The 15,745-nt window shown below is 44.5% G+C and overlaps 1 protein-coding gene and 1 long non-coding RNA gene across 6 annotated transcripts in view; both read left to right on the top strand.

Moving 5' to 3' along the window:
- Window positions 1-1,384: 1,384 nt before the first annotated feature.
- LOC122219003 lies at window positions 1,385-1,980 on the top strand. The gene is made up of 2 exons (XR_006202212.1): window positions 1,385-1,546; window positions 1,711-1,980. It is a non-coding gene; the product is annotated as an uncharacterized LOC122219003 (long non-coding RNA).
- A 12,583-nt stretch (window positions 1,981-14,563) lies between these two features.
- Window positions 14,564-15,745, top strand: part of MOCS1 (molybdenum cofactor synthesis 1) — a 37,146-nt gene continuing 35,964 nt past the window's right edge. For 4 of the 5 annotated variants that reach the window (XM_042938660.1, XM_042938659.1, XM_042938664.1 and 1 more), the window contains exon 1: window positions 14,564-14,753. In XM_042938660.1, the coding sequence (XP_042794594.1) occupies window positions 14,631-14,753 (123 nt within the window). In that variant the 5' untranslated portion in view covers window positions 14,564-14,630. The remainder of the gene's footprint in view (window positions 14,754-15,745) is intronic. The other variant, XM_042938661.1, reaches the window with a different exon arrangement.

Raw genomic sequence — 15,745 nt, 5'->3', positions numbered from 1 at the left:
CACCTAGTAGGCAGGTTTGCGTAGAACAAAGAGGTGGCTCAACACAGAGGGCTGTGCGGCAGACCTAGATTGGAGCCTCACTGACCTTTGTTATAGTGGAAGCCACTGAAGTTGTGGGGATCTCCCAGTGAGTATGAGGGGTAAGAACAGGAGGATTAAAGTAAACCTTTGGGGGACACAGATGCTTAAGGAGGAAGTGGGAAAAGCCATCTTTGAATGAGACCATGGTAAATGCTCAATGGTAAGAGGAAAATGAGAAGGCTTCCAGAAGCCAATAGAGAAGCATGCTCCAAGGAAGAAATTTTTGGCTGACTGCTACCAAAAGGTCAAATATGATAGGACAGAATCACCAGATTTGGTAGTATCTAGAGTTTCAAAGTGTCAGGAGGAACAGAAACCAGCTTTCAGTTGGGTAGGAGAGTAAATGAGAAGTAAGAGGAGGAATGTACACCTAAAAATGATGTTTTTCCCCTTTCCAACTGCCTTAGTTCAGATTTCTCCGAGAACAGATACTGGATGAGTATTTAAGCACAAATAGCATACATGGGATATTAACTCTGCAAGTGCAGTGAAGTAAGGGAAGGGAGACAAGGAAAGGAGAAAAGGCAGGAAATGTGGCACTATTGGGCAAGGCTGTGCACCAGGCCTCAGAATGGTTCCCCTGAACATGTATCCACTGACTCCCATGCCCTATTAGGAATGCCTCTGGAGGCCTCTTCCCTACCAACACTCAGACCCTCACACTTGCCAAGTGAGTTCTTATGGCATCTGAGAAAACCCTCCAGCTCCAGGTGGGAAGAATTCACTGTGCTGGACCTGAAAACCACAGCTGCTGTGAACACTGAAGGGTCCAGGGAGTGCAGGGTGGGACATCAGCCCATTGTCTGCCATACCAACCCCACCCATGACCCCTTTGCCAAGTCACCTAACTAAGGTAATAAAAGGGGCCTTTTGAAATGTAACTCAAGGAAGGCATGAGGTTGAGACTTAGCCTAACAGAGAAGATGAGAAATTCAATATGCCAGCAGGATATTACTCTTTGCAGAGGTTTGAGAGGTCTGATTGAGTTATAGAAAAACGTTTCTCAGCCCCATGCTCTGTTATTGAAATGTGGGCCAGAATTAGGGGAAGGAGTAGGGAGAGGTAGAGATGGGTATCACAATGTTCTTCTGCCCTTGGATTCTTTGTTGTAGAAGGGTGGGAAGGGACATAGCCAACCCCTGGTCAGGTCATCTTACTACATTGTTCCTCTGTGACTGAGCTCTATATTAAAATAGAAAGCCCAATGACTTGACCTTTCTCTTCTTGCATGTATCTGTACCATCATTGTTCCTCAACAATTACTGACCATGCACCATATGCTAGGTAGGACCTGGGGAAACAGTTTGCCTTAAAGGTGAGCAATGAACCTTAGACTGAGCCAACAAATGGCTGGCTACAGGACTGTGACCATGCAGTCTTAAAACAAGAATGGACGTAAGATGAACCAGCAGGCGAAGACTACTCCCACTCCACTCCCTCTCCACTCTCAGCCCTTTCTCCAAAGGTAAAGGGTGGAAGAAAAGCAAAGTGTTCTGGGGAAAGAATAAAACTGAGCGGGCTAGAAGAGACTGGCAGCGCTTAAAGCTGAGCTAAAGCTTGGTAGAGTTGTGGGCACCATGAACAATCTCCAACTACACAGTGTTAAGTCTCCATTCTATTGTATTATAGAGGCAGAATTGTGAGAGTACATCCATGCCTCCTGAATCTGCAGCCTGGAGGGAGAGGAAACAGACAAAGAATAAAAATCCAGGTGACCTAGGGGTAAACTCTTAGGAAGAGTGATCCCCATGTTGGCCAAAGGGAAAGAACTGAACAACTGAACGCCTGTAATCTTGGGTCTTCTCTGGATGACATCACCTTTGGTGGCTTTGCCCCTCACACATTTCTGGGATTCTTCTTGTGTCTGGAAAAAAAAAAAAGACCCCATGGATAACAACACATGGGGAAGAAGCATGCATATTTACAAAGTTTTACATGCTGGGAAACAGGAAAGGGGAATCATGGGCATTTAGGAGTCCTGAACAGTGGACTTGTTTTAAAAGTGGAAGATTATGCCAGGACTAAGTTCTATGGTTTGAGTTGGAGACATTTTGCTTATTGTCACACTCTCACTCCCATGACTGGGATGGCACCACTCGCTGCTCAAGGGCATACTCCTTCCTTAAGCTTCTGGTTGAAGCCCCCTTCTGGCTCACCTTTCTTTCTCCAGGGAGCAGCCCTGCCCATTTGCTCAGGTATTGACTTTGCAGCTTTTCCAGTCTCAGTTTAGGCTCACGGTGTCTGTTCCCTCTAGTTTTCCAAGCTCTCTGCCTGTCTTCATGAAGAAACTCAAATCTCAGCTCTGAAATTTTCTTTAATGAGCCAGCAAAATGAGACAGGAATGTGGGAACTGTGTGTTGGTAAAGAGCAAATTCATTGTTGCTTCTCTCCACTCATTGTCCTTCAGAACTGAAGAACAGTCTCTACCCTCCCTGCAAGTTCTTTTGAGGTCTCTATATTATTTTTAATGTTTATTTTTGAGAGAGAGCAAGAGAGCACAAGTCGGGGAGGTGCAGAGAGAGAGGGAGACACAGAATCTGAAGCAGGCTCCAGGCTCCAAGCTGTGAGCACAGAGTCCAATGCAGGGCTCAAACCCACGAACTGTGGGATCATGACCTGAGCCAAAGTCAGACACTTAACCAAATGAGCCACCCCGGTGCCCCTATATTATTATTTTTTTTAATATTCTTTCTGGTTTGTTCATCCCACATGGGAGATGCCCATTTTTATAACTACAGGGAAGAAATTTCAGGGCTCTTCCTCAAGCAGCTGACTAGCCTGCTTATGTACTGGCTGCGTGTTGCACAGATATCATGAAGTGTAGCTGAAAGGTCACCCTCAGAAGCACTTATTTAGGGAATTTAGAAGAAGCTAGCAGCCAAAATATGCCAGAGAGGTCAGCAACCAATTCCAATAAAGTAGCTAACAATCCTAAGTGTCCAAAGTGCCTCTAAGCCTAAGCTCTCTGTATTGAATCATTGGACCTTCACACATCCCAGAGAAGGTCCATCCTGTTGTTTGCTTCTAATTATGAAGAAATGGAGACATATACCGCTAATTTGCTCAAAGTCAACTGGTACGCAGTAGGAACAAGATCTGACCCAGGCACCCTGGCTCCAGAGCCCATGCTCATAATCCTTGCCTTTCTACCTTGGAAGGGTCTCAAGCTCCCTGTCCCTACAAAGCCTTGCCAAGAGTAAGGGCCTTCTCAGATCTTCTAGAAAAATAAATTGTTCCTTCTAAGGGCCAGTCTTACACACACCAGGTCAGGTTAGCCCTTACACACTTATAACACATGTATTAGAGACCTCCTCTCCTGGCCAAGTGTGCCTTATTTTTCTTGGGATGATATAAAGTATGTATGATTATTAAGGACACTGTACAGATAAGGCACCATACTCAGGCTCTGTATGACAGTACAGCCTGGTCCAAGCTATCTATGTGGATAGAATCAGAGGGTATCATGCTAAGTGAAATATGCCAGTCAGAAAAAGACAGGTATCACATGTTTTCATTCATATGTGGAATTTGAAAAACTTAACAGAAGACCATAGGGGAAGGGAAGGAAAAATAAGTTACAAGAGGGAGGCAAACCATAAGAGACTCTTAAATACAGAGAACAAACTGAGGGTTGATGGGGAGTAGGGGGTTGGAGAGGTGGGAAAAATGGGAGATGGGCATTAAGATGGGCACTTTTTGGGATGAGCACTGGGTATGGTCTGTAAGTGATGAGTCACAGGAATCTACTTCCTAAGCCAAGACTACATTGTATATGCTATATGTTAGCCAACATGACAATAACTTATTTTTAAAAAATAAAAAAATAAAAATACTTTGCCATTAAAAAATTAAAAAAAAAGACAAAAAACCAACAGACCATGCATGGAGTCAACTTATTCTCCGGGGGTAGTCACACAGGAAGGAGCTGAGGGACTAATACACAGACTCCATTCTTCTCCCCACTATAAGATCTCCTTAGTCCAGGGCTTCCTACTGGAAAAACCCAGTCAGATGCCAGAGGGTGAGTGTCACCCCCATAGAGCAGCCTTCTGAGGCCCAGAGCAAGGTGGAGAAAATGGAAAAGGGGGTTTGGTGGTACAAAAAGAAGGTATCCCCCAGCCAAAGCAAAAACTCTCATTTCTTTCTTATGGTCAGTATTGCATTAACATGGAATTCTCCAGTCAACCAAACCTCAAGGGGGAAAAAAATAATATCTTTGATCTTGACAAAGGGAGCTGCAGCACTCTATCCTCTTCCCCAAGGAGGGAACTAGAATTAGAAGGGGAAAGTGTGTACTCTTCTCTCTGAAGAAAGATTATTAAGATAATTAAGTTACTCTTGTCCCAATTCTGTATTGCCTCATGTCCACAATTCATTATCCATAGTTCCAAAATCCAAACTACTTCTGGAAACTACGTGTTTTTTTTTTTTTTTTCATACTTTGTCAGCAAAACACAACCCACTGACATGAACTCTTTATAACCATTATTCCTCTTAGCAGGAATGTCTGTTTTCTTACAGGACAATTATTTGATTACTAAAGACTTCCCTAGATCCTGTATTATGTAACATACCCATAAACTTTTATATACACATACAGTGTATATAATTTATATATAGTCTATGACTTCAAAACTCTGAAACATTTGTAAATTCCAAAATCTGGCCCCTAGGTCTTCAGATGAAAGATCCTGGACTTGTGTTCTCATTTACTTTAGCTCCATAATATTCTTTGGAAAAGAGAGAGGGAATTTTATGTTATTCATTTATAATTAATAGACTTTCCTTACTTGGACTTTGATATAAAATTCTTTTAACTCAAAATTAGTTTATCTCCCTGCCCTTTTTGAATGTTATGTAAAACTTTGGAAGACAGTAGACTATGGTACAGAATCATAGCAGGAGGGAGAGGAGAAGCTAGAGGGATGCTCAGAGAATTTACTGAATAGACTGAGGACTGTTAGTCAATATCAAGGGCACTAATGAAGTTCGTACTTAACAGCACAGATTCTAGAGTCAGACTCCCTGAGTACAAATCTCAGCTTCACCCCTTACCTGTCATGTGCCCTTGGGCTTGCCACTCAACCTCTTTGTGCTTCATCTTCTATTTTAATAATATAGCCAAGGGGCGCCTGGGTGGCGCAATCGGTTAAGCGTCCGACTTCAGCCAGGTCACGATCTCGCGGTCCGTGAGTTCGAGCCCCGCGTCAGGCTCTGGGCTGATGGCTCGGAGCCTGGAGCCTGCTTCCGATTCTGTGTCTCCCTCTCTCTCTCTGCCCCACCCCCGTTCATGCTCTGTCTCTCTCTGTCCAAAAATAAATAAAAAACGTTGAAAAAAAAATTAAAAAAAAAAATAATATAGCCAAATCCTATTAAAATGATTTTTCACAATCACCATCATGTGAAGTGTTTCCTTTGCCATGTGGGGATACCAGAGAATTTAAGTAATATACTCAAGGTCAGGCAGTGAACTTGAGGCAAGTCAGGACTGCCAGTCAGATCTCCTCCCCAATGTCAAGCTAGGGTTCTTTCCAATTTGTCACCTGCCTTATTCACAGAGGCTTGCCCCTTCCTGACCCCTGCAGGAGGGGAACATGTCACACAGTGTTCTTGGCCAGCCAATTCTCAAGCAGGAAGAACGTCTGAGATATTTCCAGAAATGTTAGCTTTTGATACTCTTTGTTTTACATCTCCACCCTGATGATTTAACAAATAGCAATCACATAATCCAGACAGTGCAACTTGACTTTGCTTGCAGAGGGATCAAGCCTGAATAAGTGGATTTGATTGTCTTAGGGGAATTAGAGGCTTTTTTCTAGTTTAAAGGAGGAACCAAGAGCAAGTTGCTTTTCTTCTAAATGCATGGGCCTTAACACAGCAAACTTTAACTCCACAGGTGTGAGTAAAATAAAGTCAGGTGTAAGATCATCTTTTGCCTCCCTAGGCCTGGTGGGAAGGAAAGGAGAGTCAAAGGAGTAGATGTCCAGACCTCTCTCTCTCATCCTGCTCTCTGCTCCCCTACTGTGCTTTCCATAGATGGAAACCGATTGGAAGCCTGAGGGCAAGGGAGGCCATGGAATCAACCTCTTAGAGCAGAGAGTGGGACAGAGAGAAGTGAAAAATGATCCCAAGCAAGAGTGGGGCAAATGGACAACAAGCAACCCAGAATTCCACCAACCCAGATATCAAACAGCATCCCTTTCCTGTAATGGGGACAGGCAATATATTTAAAGAAATAATAAATTATAGGAAGAATTCACACACTGTTTGAATTATCCGTAACTGTGTAACAAGTTACCTCAAATATAGTGGCTTAAAACAATGAATATCCATTATCTCACACAGTTTTGAGGGTCAGGAATCTGGCTGTGGCCAACTGGGCAGCTCTGGCTTAGGTATCATGACAGTGCAGTCATTTGAAGCTTCTCCTGGGATTGGGGGGGCCTGCCTTCAGGATGGCTCCCTCACAGGGCTGTCGGCTGGAGGCCTTAGTTCCTCACGGTTATCAGAGGTATGTTTCAGTTGCGGGTCGGGTCACATGGGCTGTTCAGAACATGGCAACTGGCTTCTCTGAGAGTGAGTGAGTCAAGAGAGAAAGCAAAGAGGGAACCACATTGTCTTTGATTACCCTAAGAAGGCTCATACCATCACTTTTGCCACATTCCCTTTACTAGAGTTTTAAGTTCAGCCCACAGTTAAGGGGTAGGGAACTAGCCTCCGTCTTTTGAAGTGTGGAGTATTTAAGAATTTATGGACCTATTTAAAATCACCATACACTCAGATGGAAGATAGAAGGAGATTAGAGGAGAATAGGGATTAGGGACCATGTACAGAAGATCTGGGAAGATCTCAGAAGAAAGCTCTCGATGCCCTCCCAGCCCTCCTCTTCCCCCACACCCCAGAGGTCTCAGGCTCCCTAGGAGTTGGGGCCCTGCCAGGATCCATCATTCTTGGTGATCCCTGTGCCTTCTCAATCTTCCCAACTCATTATTATACCTACTCCATTTCCTTTAATTGCTCTTGGTTACCCATTCTTGGAAAATAGTTAAACTAAATTGACTTGAGGTATTCATGGCTTATAATGGACCTACAAATCCCTTACAAGGTCTACCTCATTCTAATAAACACTCCCCTGGAGGCTTAATAAACCTAAAGGAATCAATCTCTACAATGTGTTTCATGTGGGGAAAGGATGGTTTCAGTGACACTAGTAAGACGCTCCTTGCTCCCAAACAATATTATAACAGAGCACTTGCTTACATGTTATGTGACTTAATTATCCCAACAAAAATGAAGACAAGTTTATGATCACTAAGTGACAAGGAACCTAAACCAGCAGAGAGAAAGTGACCAGATGGCAGAGGTTAAACATGAAGCATGGAGTTGATTCTCAGCATGGGGCTCCTGCCTTGAACCTGTTCTGTTAGGACCCCTGAAGGCATCATCCCGCCACTATCCCCTTAGCAAGACACGTAGCCCATTCTAGGAGCCCAGGGAAATAAGGGAGTTGGCATGAGTTTATTTTACTTTCAATGGTCTAGGGAAGATGATGTGACCACAGAGCAATTATAAAGTACTACCAGGATGACTCTGGGTCTGCAAAAGATGAGGGAGTATATATTAAGGCAGCAATTCTGAGACTTCTTGCCAGGAACTACTTAAACTCTTAAAAAGTATCAAAGACCCCAAAGAATTTTTACTTATATATGTTATACCTCTTCAATATATATTCACCATGCCAATTTATTTAATTTATATTTATCATTAGAAATTAAAACAAAAATTTTAAATATTTAACTCCTTTAAAATCAGTAATATGTATTATAGATTAGTATAACGTTTTTAATAAAATCATTTTCAAAAACGTTAGGGAGAAAAGTGGCATGGTGTTGCATTTTTGTAAACCTCTTTAATGTTGGGCTTAGCAGAAGGCAGGATTCTCCTATCTGTTTTTGTATTCAATCTGATTTGAAATCACAATCAGATAGGGTATAGAAATGCAAATGGAATGAATGGAAATGGCAGATAATATCTTAGTAGTATTATGAAAATAGCTGACCTCAGAAATCCATACTTTGAGAACCATTGAAGTAAAGAGTTATTACTGGGGCTCCTGGGTGGCTCAGTCGGTTAGGCGTCCGACTTGGGCTCAGGTCATGATCTCACGGCTTGTGAGTTGGAGCCCCACATTGGGCTCTGTGCTGACAGCTCAGAGCCTGGAGCCTCTTCAGATTCTGTGTCTTTCTCTCTCTCTCTGCCCCTCTGTGTCTCTCTGTATCTCAAAAATAAATAAACATTAAAAAAATTTTAAGTTATTACAGATTCTTCTCTTCTTTTTTTCAATTTTTTTAATGTTTATTTGTTTTTGAGAGAGACAGAGACAGAATGTGAGTGGGTTGGGACAGAGAGAGAGGGAGACACAGAATCTGAAACAGGCTCCAGGCTCTGAGCTGTCAGCACAGAGCCCGACGCGGGGCTCGAACTCACGAGCTGTGAGATCATGACCTGAGCTGAAGTTGGATGCTCAACCGACTGAGCCACCCAGGCGCCCCCAGATTCTTCTCTTCTTAATTTTGTTGATGGCAGACTCTAAACAAGACAGTGCTGGAGTCAGCACTTCATGGCTCTGGGACTATGACTGACATGTGCAGACACATAAAGCCACCATGGCTGTCTTCAGTATACAATGGAAGTGACAGGGATGAATAAAGGGAAGAGTTGTCAGGAGGAATGGAAAAGCCTGGATGATACATTAGGGCACAAGGGAATTTTGTTCCTTGGTAAGATTTTTACTGTTCTCTGTGGGATGGATAAACTTCTTTTCCCTTTGAAATTAGATGTGGCCACATGACTTGCTTGAAGCAGAGTGATGTGTGGCATTTCCAGGCAGAAGCTCTAATGGTAGGAGTGTTCCCTTTACCACCCTCTTTCCCTCTTAGTAATCACCAGTGTTATGTGTGAATATTATCTGCCCCATAAGCCTAGAGCCAAGGGTGTGTGAATATTATCTGCCCCATAAGCCTAGAGCCAAGGGTGAGGACGGCACTGATGAGGAACAATCTCCAGCTAACCCTTGCCGGACATGTAGCGCAAATGAGGAACATTTGTGGTTTTCAGCTACTGAGATGTTTGGGTTGTTTGTTATAACAGCACAATCTAACCCATCATGACTGATACAGCTACTTCACTTGAAAGGCAAGTCAAAGATATGGAAAGTACCATTTAGTGCTAATTTATTGGGAGTTTTCTGTGCATTAAACACTATGCCAGGTACTATGATTACGGCTGATTTAAATTTGTCACCAGCCGTCAAAGGGCTCATAGTGCAGAAGGGATATAAATAAACTATGCCACTCCACCGTAATTGCCACTGTTAACAAAGGTCAACCTAGGGTACTTTGGTAAAGAGAAGTCCTTGAATCCTGAATAAGTCATGGAATCAGCAAGAAGCAGCATACTTAGCTGGAATTTATGAAGGAACATTTAACCAAAGAGACCATTTGTTAGATATGTGTAGGGTTAAAGTGGCCAACAGAGATGTTGAGCATCCATGACCATCAACAAGAAAGCCAGCCCTCCACCACCAAGCCTGAAGGAACAAGGGTTAGAAATGATGTTACTAGGCCTGGTGAGAGCTGGACTCATGGCATAGGGGCTGTATGATGCCAGCCAGAAAGACAGCAAATAGGAATAAATACTCTGACCTCTCTCCTTATGCTCTTCAACCTGCCTGTACCTCCTGCAGATACTTCTGGAAACCAGAGACAAGGGTATGTGGGTGATGCTATCAAAGCAGTAGGTAGAAGACAGTCTCCTAGTAGTCAGACCAGCATGGGGAGTGTCAGGGAGTGGGTCTGGAGAAGCAAATGGAGAATATCCTGAACAAGAACCGCCCCCCCCCCCAAAAAAGAAGTGTAACAATCATTTAGACAACATTTTCTCAAACTTTTAATTTCATTGCTTAATTAAAATGTCTATAGCAAAGCGGGTCCATAGCTACTGATGGGATAGGGGAAGGATTTGAAGGAGTATAGAGGGCTGGATACTTGAGACTCCTTTTACGAGAGAGGCAAGGGACATATGGCCAAGAAATCCCATCTTGGATTTTTTGTTAAATAAAACTTATTTTTTCTGTGAACCTAAAACTGCTCTTAAACAGGAAGGTATAGAGATTTTTCCATATACTTCCTGCCCCCACATATGCAAGCCTTCTCCACAATCAACATCCTCCAGCAGAGTGGTACACTTGTTACAACTGATGAACCTGACACATAATCACCCAAAGTCTATAGTTTACAACATGATTCATTCTAATATATAATGACGTGTATCCATCATTATAACACCATGCAGAATAGTTTCACTGGCCTAAACATCTTCTGCACTCTGCCTTTTCATTCCTCCTGCCCCCAACCCCTGGCAACTGATCTCTTTACTGTCTCCATAATTTTGTCTTTTCCAGAAAGTCATGTAGTTGCAATCACACACTGTGTAGCCTTTTCAGATTGGCTTCTTTCACTAGGGTAATAGGCATTTAAGTTTCCTCTGTGTCTTTTCATGGCTTGATAGCTCATTTCTTTTTTGTGCTGAATAATATGCCATTCTCTGGATGTACCACAGTTTATTTATCAATTCATCTCCTGAGGGACTTATTGGTTGCTTCCATGTTTTGTCCTGCATCTCTATGGGGGGGTAGGGGGGTGGAAGACAGGTGGAGAGAGAGGAGGAGAGGAGCTGGGAAGAAGTATCACCCAGCCAGGCAGAGAGCTGATCACTAGAGGTAAATTGTAAGTGGATGTTGCATCTTATTTTTCAAACTTAGCCTAAAAAGTCATGTGGCATCACTTCCGCCATATTCTATTGGTTACAAGACCATTACAAACCTACCCAGATGCAAGCGGAGAATTAATTCCACTTCCTGATGAGGAAAGCAAAGTTCTAGAACAACACTGAGCAACACAGCAGCCACTAGTCACACGTGGCTGTTTACACTTAAATTAATGAAAACTAAAATTAGAAATGCAGTTCTTCAGTCACACTACCCACATTTCAAGTTCTCAATAGCCATGTGAGGACTTGAAATGTTTCCATCATTACAGAAGGTCCTATTGGACAGCACTGCTGTGGACAAACATGTGAGACAGGAGATGTTATCATAGCTATCTTTCAAAGATACAATCTGCCACTAGCACTTGGACAAACCAAATCGTATTTGGGAAGACAAACTAAAAATTGCACAATGACTCACATGATGTTGTACACAAAGTTTGGCAATAACTGCTGCTGTTTACCTGGAAGAGGGGATAACTTGAGTTAAGGCTCTCAAATGAGAGGGTAGATGCATAGTCCCAGGGGCTAAAAATAGGGCCAATAGGAAGATATCTCCAGAAGGGTGATTTCAAGACCTGTATTCTCCATCTTTCTAGTGTCACGGGTCTCTTTAAGCACATGATGAAAGCCACCTCTCCCTAGAAAAATATGCACATGTACCATATGATACACTCAAGTTCAGAGGTCCCTCCCAAATCCATCCATGGACTCTCCAGATCAGAGCCATACTCTAAGCTGTGAGCTCCTGGAGGTATTTCCTTATCTACAGTGTGTGTGGCCTGGATGACACTTCATCCCAGTATATCGACAGAAAGAGGCACATTTCTGCTCAATACAAGTAAGAATTTTAATAGGCAAAGAGGCTCTTAAGGGAAATAGGCAACGTCAGGAAATCAGAAAGTTTCCCAGCAGAAGTATCCATGTAGATTGCTGATTATGTAGAGAAGACTTCAGTGTGCAAGCTAAACTGAATAAGCCATAAGATCTTGCACAGTGCTGGAGTTCCAAGGTTCTATGAAGAGTGACCAGGCCCAAGCACAGGAACAGTCATCTACAATTTGGATGAAGAGGGCAAAATCCAGAAAAGTTTCATGCAACTGGTGGCAGTTCAGATGGGCTGAAAGAGTAGGATTACTGTATGAGGACACAAGATGATATTTCATGGCTCACTTAAAAGATTTAAAATCCTTCAATTTAATTACCTCTAGTTACCTGGTTTCTGGCCAACTGCTAAACACTTCTCTGCCTGTCCTACCAGCCTTCTCTCTCCACTTGTCTTCTGTCCCTCACTTCCTCCCCTGCCCCAAGAAGGATCCACAATGAAACACTCATATGGATTATCCAGGTGACTTCTACATGTCCTTCTAAGAAGGAGGCAGAGGGAAATTTAAGGCAGAAGAGAAACAGGCCATGGCATGGAAGCAGAGTCACAGAGAGGATGCTATGCTGCTGGCTTTGAAGATAAACGGACTATGAGCCAAGAAATACTACTCTAGATGCTGGAAAAGACAAAGGGAACAGATTCATTCCTAGAGCCTCCACAGGGAGAGTGACTGGCATCTAGAACTGTAAGAGAATACATTTTGCTTTAAGCTACCAAGTATGTGGTAGTTTGTCAAGGCAGTCATAAGAAACTAATAAAGCTGGGGACAGAGCTGATTAAGAACTAACACATAGAATCTCTGCTTCCTCCAAATTCCAAGGACTTGCTACTGGATCAAGTTCATTATGTCAGATGACCTCTTGCCTAAGGTTGAGTCCTCTCCTGGAAGTTCTTCAGGCCTCATACAGGTAGAGGGTGGGGGAAGTGTCATCCTCACCTCCACACCCAGTTCCCCTGACAAAGCCACACATCAAATTTAGCAGGGGACAGAACTTGAATAGTCCTCCGTGGGCCTCAGGCCCTTTGCAAAATAGACTTCTGTCAGGTCTCTTGCAAACACACCCAGACACCCCCTCAGCCCTGCAATGTATTGTCTGAATTCTGAATAACGTAAGAAACTCACCCTGAGCCTGAGGCTAAAATCATCCCAGCTTTTCTGATAGTCTTGATGCATTTGTGCAAATCAGTAACAGTCAATTCTTTTTTTTTTAATTTTTTTAACGTTTTATTTATTTTTGAGACAGAGACAGAGCATGAACGGGGGAGGGGCAGAGAGAGAGGGAGACACAGAATCGGAAGCAGGCTCCAGGCTCTGAGCCATCAGCCCAGAGCCCGATGTGGGGCTCGAACTCACGGACCGCGAGATCGTGACCTGAGCTGAAGTTGGACGCTTAACCGACTGAGCCACCCAGGCACCCCAACAGTCAATTCTTCAAGACCAGGAGACTAAGACCCTCATTTTCTAATATATACTTGGCAGCTAGAATGTTCCAGTCGATGTTTGATTCTTACAATTCCACAGCCATGGGGTTTTGGATACAACAGATAGGCTCGTTTGAACATAATCATTCTCAGTATATATGTTCATTGTTGAGTGTGTTACAGTGCAAAATCTTTTAAGACTATAGCTCTTTGTTTTTTCAGAGAGAGAAAGAGGTTCCCCCACAACTCACCCCATTCCTGATGTACATTGTATCGTGACTTTCAGAATGAGACTGCTGGGTCAAACCCCAGTTTTTCCACCTATCAACTGTGTGCCTTTGGGAAAATTAACCTCTCTAAGCCTCACTTTCCTCAGTTGCAAAATCCACATTCTATTAATTGCAGGATTATTTTAAGTATTAAATGATGCCTGGAATAGTGCATGGTGTGTAAGGAAGCATTCCAAAATTGATATCCGCTCATTCTATGACTTCTTCCCATATACTCCTTTTTTTTTTTTTTTTTTTTTTTAAACAGAGAGGCCAAGATTGTTAATGTCGTTTGGGGGCACAACTGGAAAAGTGTATCTTTAAAGAGAGCAGACTGGGGTGCCTGGGTGGCTCAGTCGGTTGGGCGTCCGACTTCAGCTCAGGTCATGATCTCAGGGTCCGTGAGTTCGAGCCCCATGTTGGGCTCTGGGCTGATGGCTCAGAACCTGGAGCCTGCTTCCGATTCTGTGTCTCCCTCTCTCTCTCTGACCCTCCCCCGTTCATGCTCTGTCTCTCTCTGTCTCAAAAATAAATAAACATTAAAAAAATTTTTTTTAAAAATAGAGCAGACCAGCCTTCAACCAGGGCCTAGACTACCTTCAAGGGACTGAGATAAGTCATAAATCATAAATGTGCAGGGTCAGATCTTGTTTTTATATAAAATATTATTTTGTTCATCATGGAATTTTTTTTTTAGCATTGATTCTTTTAAAAAATACTGCATTAAATACTATTTATCTTGATAACTTACTTTTTTGGCATATGCTTAAATTTTGTGCCCAAGGCAATGCTTCATTCATCTGGCCCTAGTCCTGCCCTGCCTACAGCAGTTTGTGCTAGTCACACCACCGCTTAGGTCCTGGACTGGCTGGCGCAGGCCAAGAAGCCTGTAGAAAGACCCGGGGAACTTCTGCTGACTTTGAACTAGCGCTTTCCAAGCCCTAGAAGGCTTGCACAGGCCAGGAAAGGTGCGCAGAAGTGGACTACAACTCCCAGGAGGCCGCGCGGTGCGGCGCCCTCGGCCGATTGGCTGCGTGGGCCCCGCCCCCGCTCCGCCCCTGCCTCGAGGACCCCGGCAGCAAGCCCAGGGCTAGTGCTCTCTGAAGCCTACTACCCAGTGGAGACTCGCCCGGCCGACAGGCTTCATGGCGGCGAGGCCGGTGTCCCGGATGCTGCAGCGGGTGCTGAGGTCCAGCGTCCGGAGCTGCAGCTCGGGGGCTCCAGTGACGCAGCACCGCCCGGGGGAGCCCTCCCAAACTGCGGTGGAGGTGAGCCCGCCCGCATCCACACCTTCCCCGCGGAGGGCGCCCCGGCCAGCTGTCCCTTAGCCCGTGAAACACCCAGGCTGGGCCGCAGAGGCCGCTTCTGGGAGGGACCCCCTCAACGCTTAATTGGGGGTGGGGAGAGGAGCGGAGGAATGCTCTCTGAACTGCCTAGTCTCACCGGCTACCCCAGGGTGGGGGCGCTCCTTGGGGTGCTGTTTAACCACCTCCCTGCCCATCTAGCCATGGAACCCCCTTCCAGGTAAGCCTGAGATGAGGGAGCAGGCAGTTAGGGCTCTGCGTCCAGTGAGTTGTTACGAGTGCCCTTCTCAGCCCTGCCTCACCCACCCTGTTTTTTGAACGTTTTGCTCGCTTCCCCTCAGTGGGGGTTGTCTGCGTGCGCTCAGGTGTTCTTGTGTGACACCCTGCTTCATAGTGTGACACTGGCTAAAAATGTCACCTTGGTGCCACCAGTAGTCAGTTGTCACTTCTGTAGTCACAGGGCTCTGTGACTTGTCCTTCACTGACTCTTTCAGTTTCATCCTCCTGTCCCTTAGGAGGGCTCAGCCTCGTTCTGGAGCAGAATGGAGCGAGATCCTCTTCCAGGCTGAGAATCCCAGTTTTCCTTAAGGTTTGGGAGCGGCCCCTGCAGTCATTCACATCACCCCACAGAATGATTCATGTCCTAACAAGTTTTAAGTTCGGTGTTATTTTGCCCATGTGCTCGGGGAATACTTTGGAGAGAAGCAGGTCTTTTTCATTTGGTGAAACCTCTTTTCTGGACTCATCCAGTCATTCTTTTCCCATCCCCTAGTGGGAGGCTTCATGTCCTGGGAATCATCAGCTCACGTCCCTCCACACCACTGCCCCTGTGGCTTAATGAGGGGGAGCGCCCCAGCCTAACTTGCTTTCCCCCAAGTCTGACCCCCTCCTGAAATCCTCAAATAATCAGGGCTCCTTGCTGGGAAGTGAAGTTTTTCAGTATCCTTGAACTCCCA

This window comes from Panthera leo, chromosome B2, assembly GCF_018350215.1.
Source record: "Panthera leo isolate Ple1 chromosome B2, P.leo_Ple1_pat1.1, whole genome shotgun sequence".
Taxonomy (NCBI): Eukaryota; Metazoa; Chordata; class Mammalia; order Carnivora; family Felidae; genus Panthera; species Panthera leo.
This window is presented reverse-complemented; position numbering and strand designations above follow the sequence as displayed.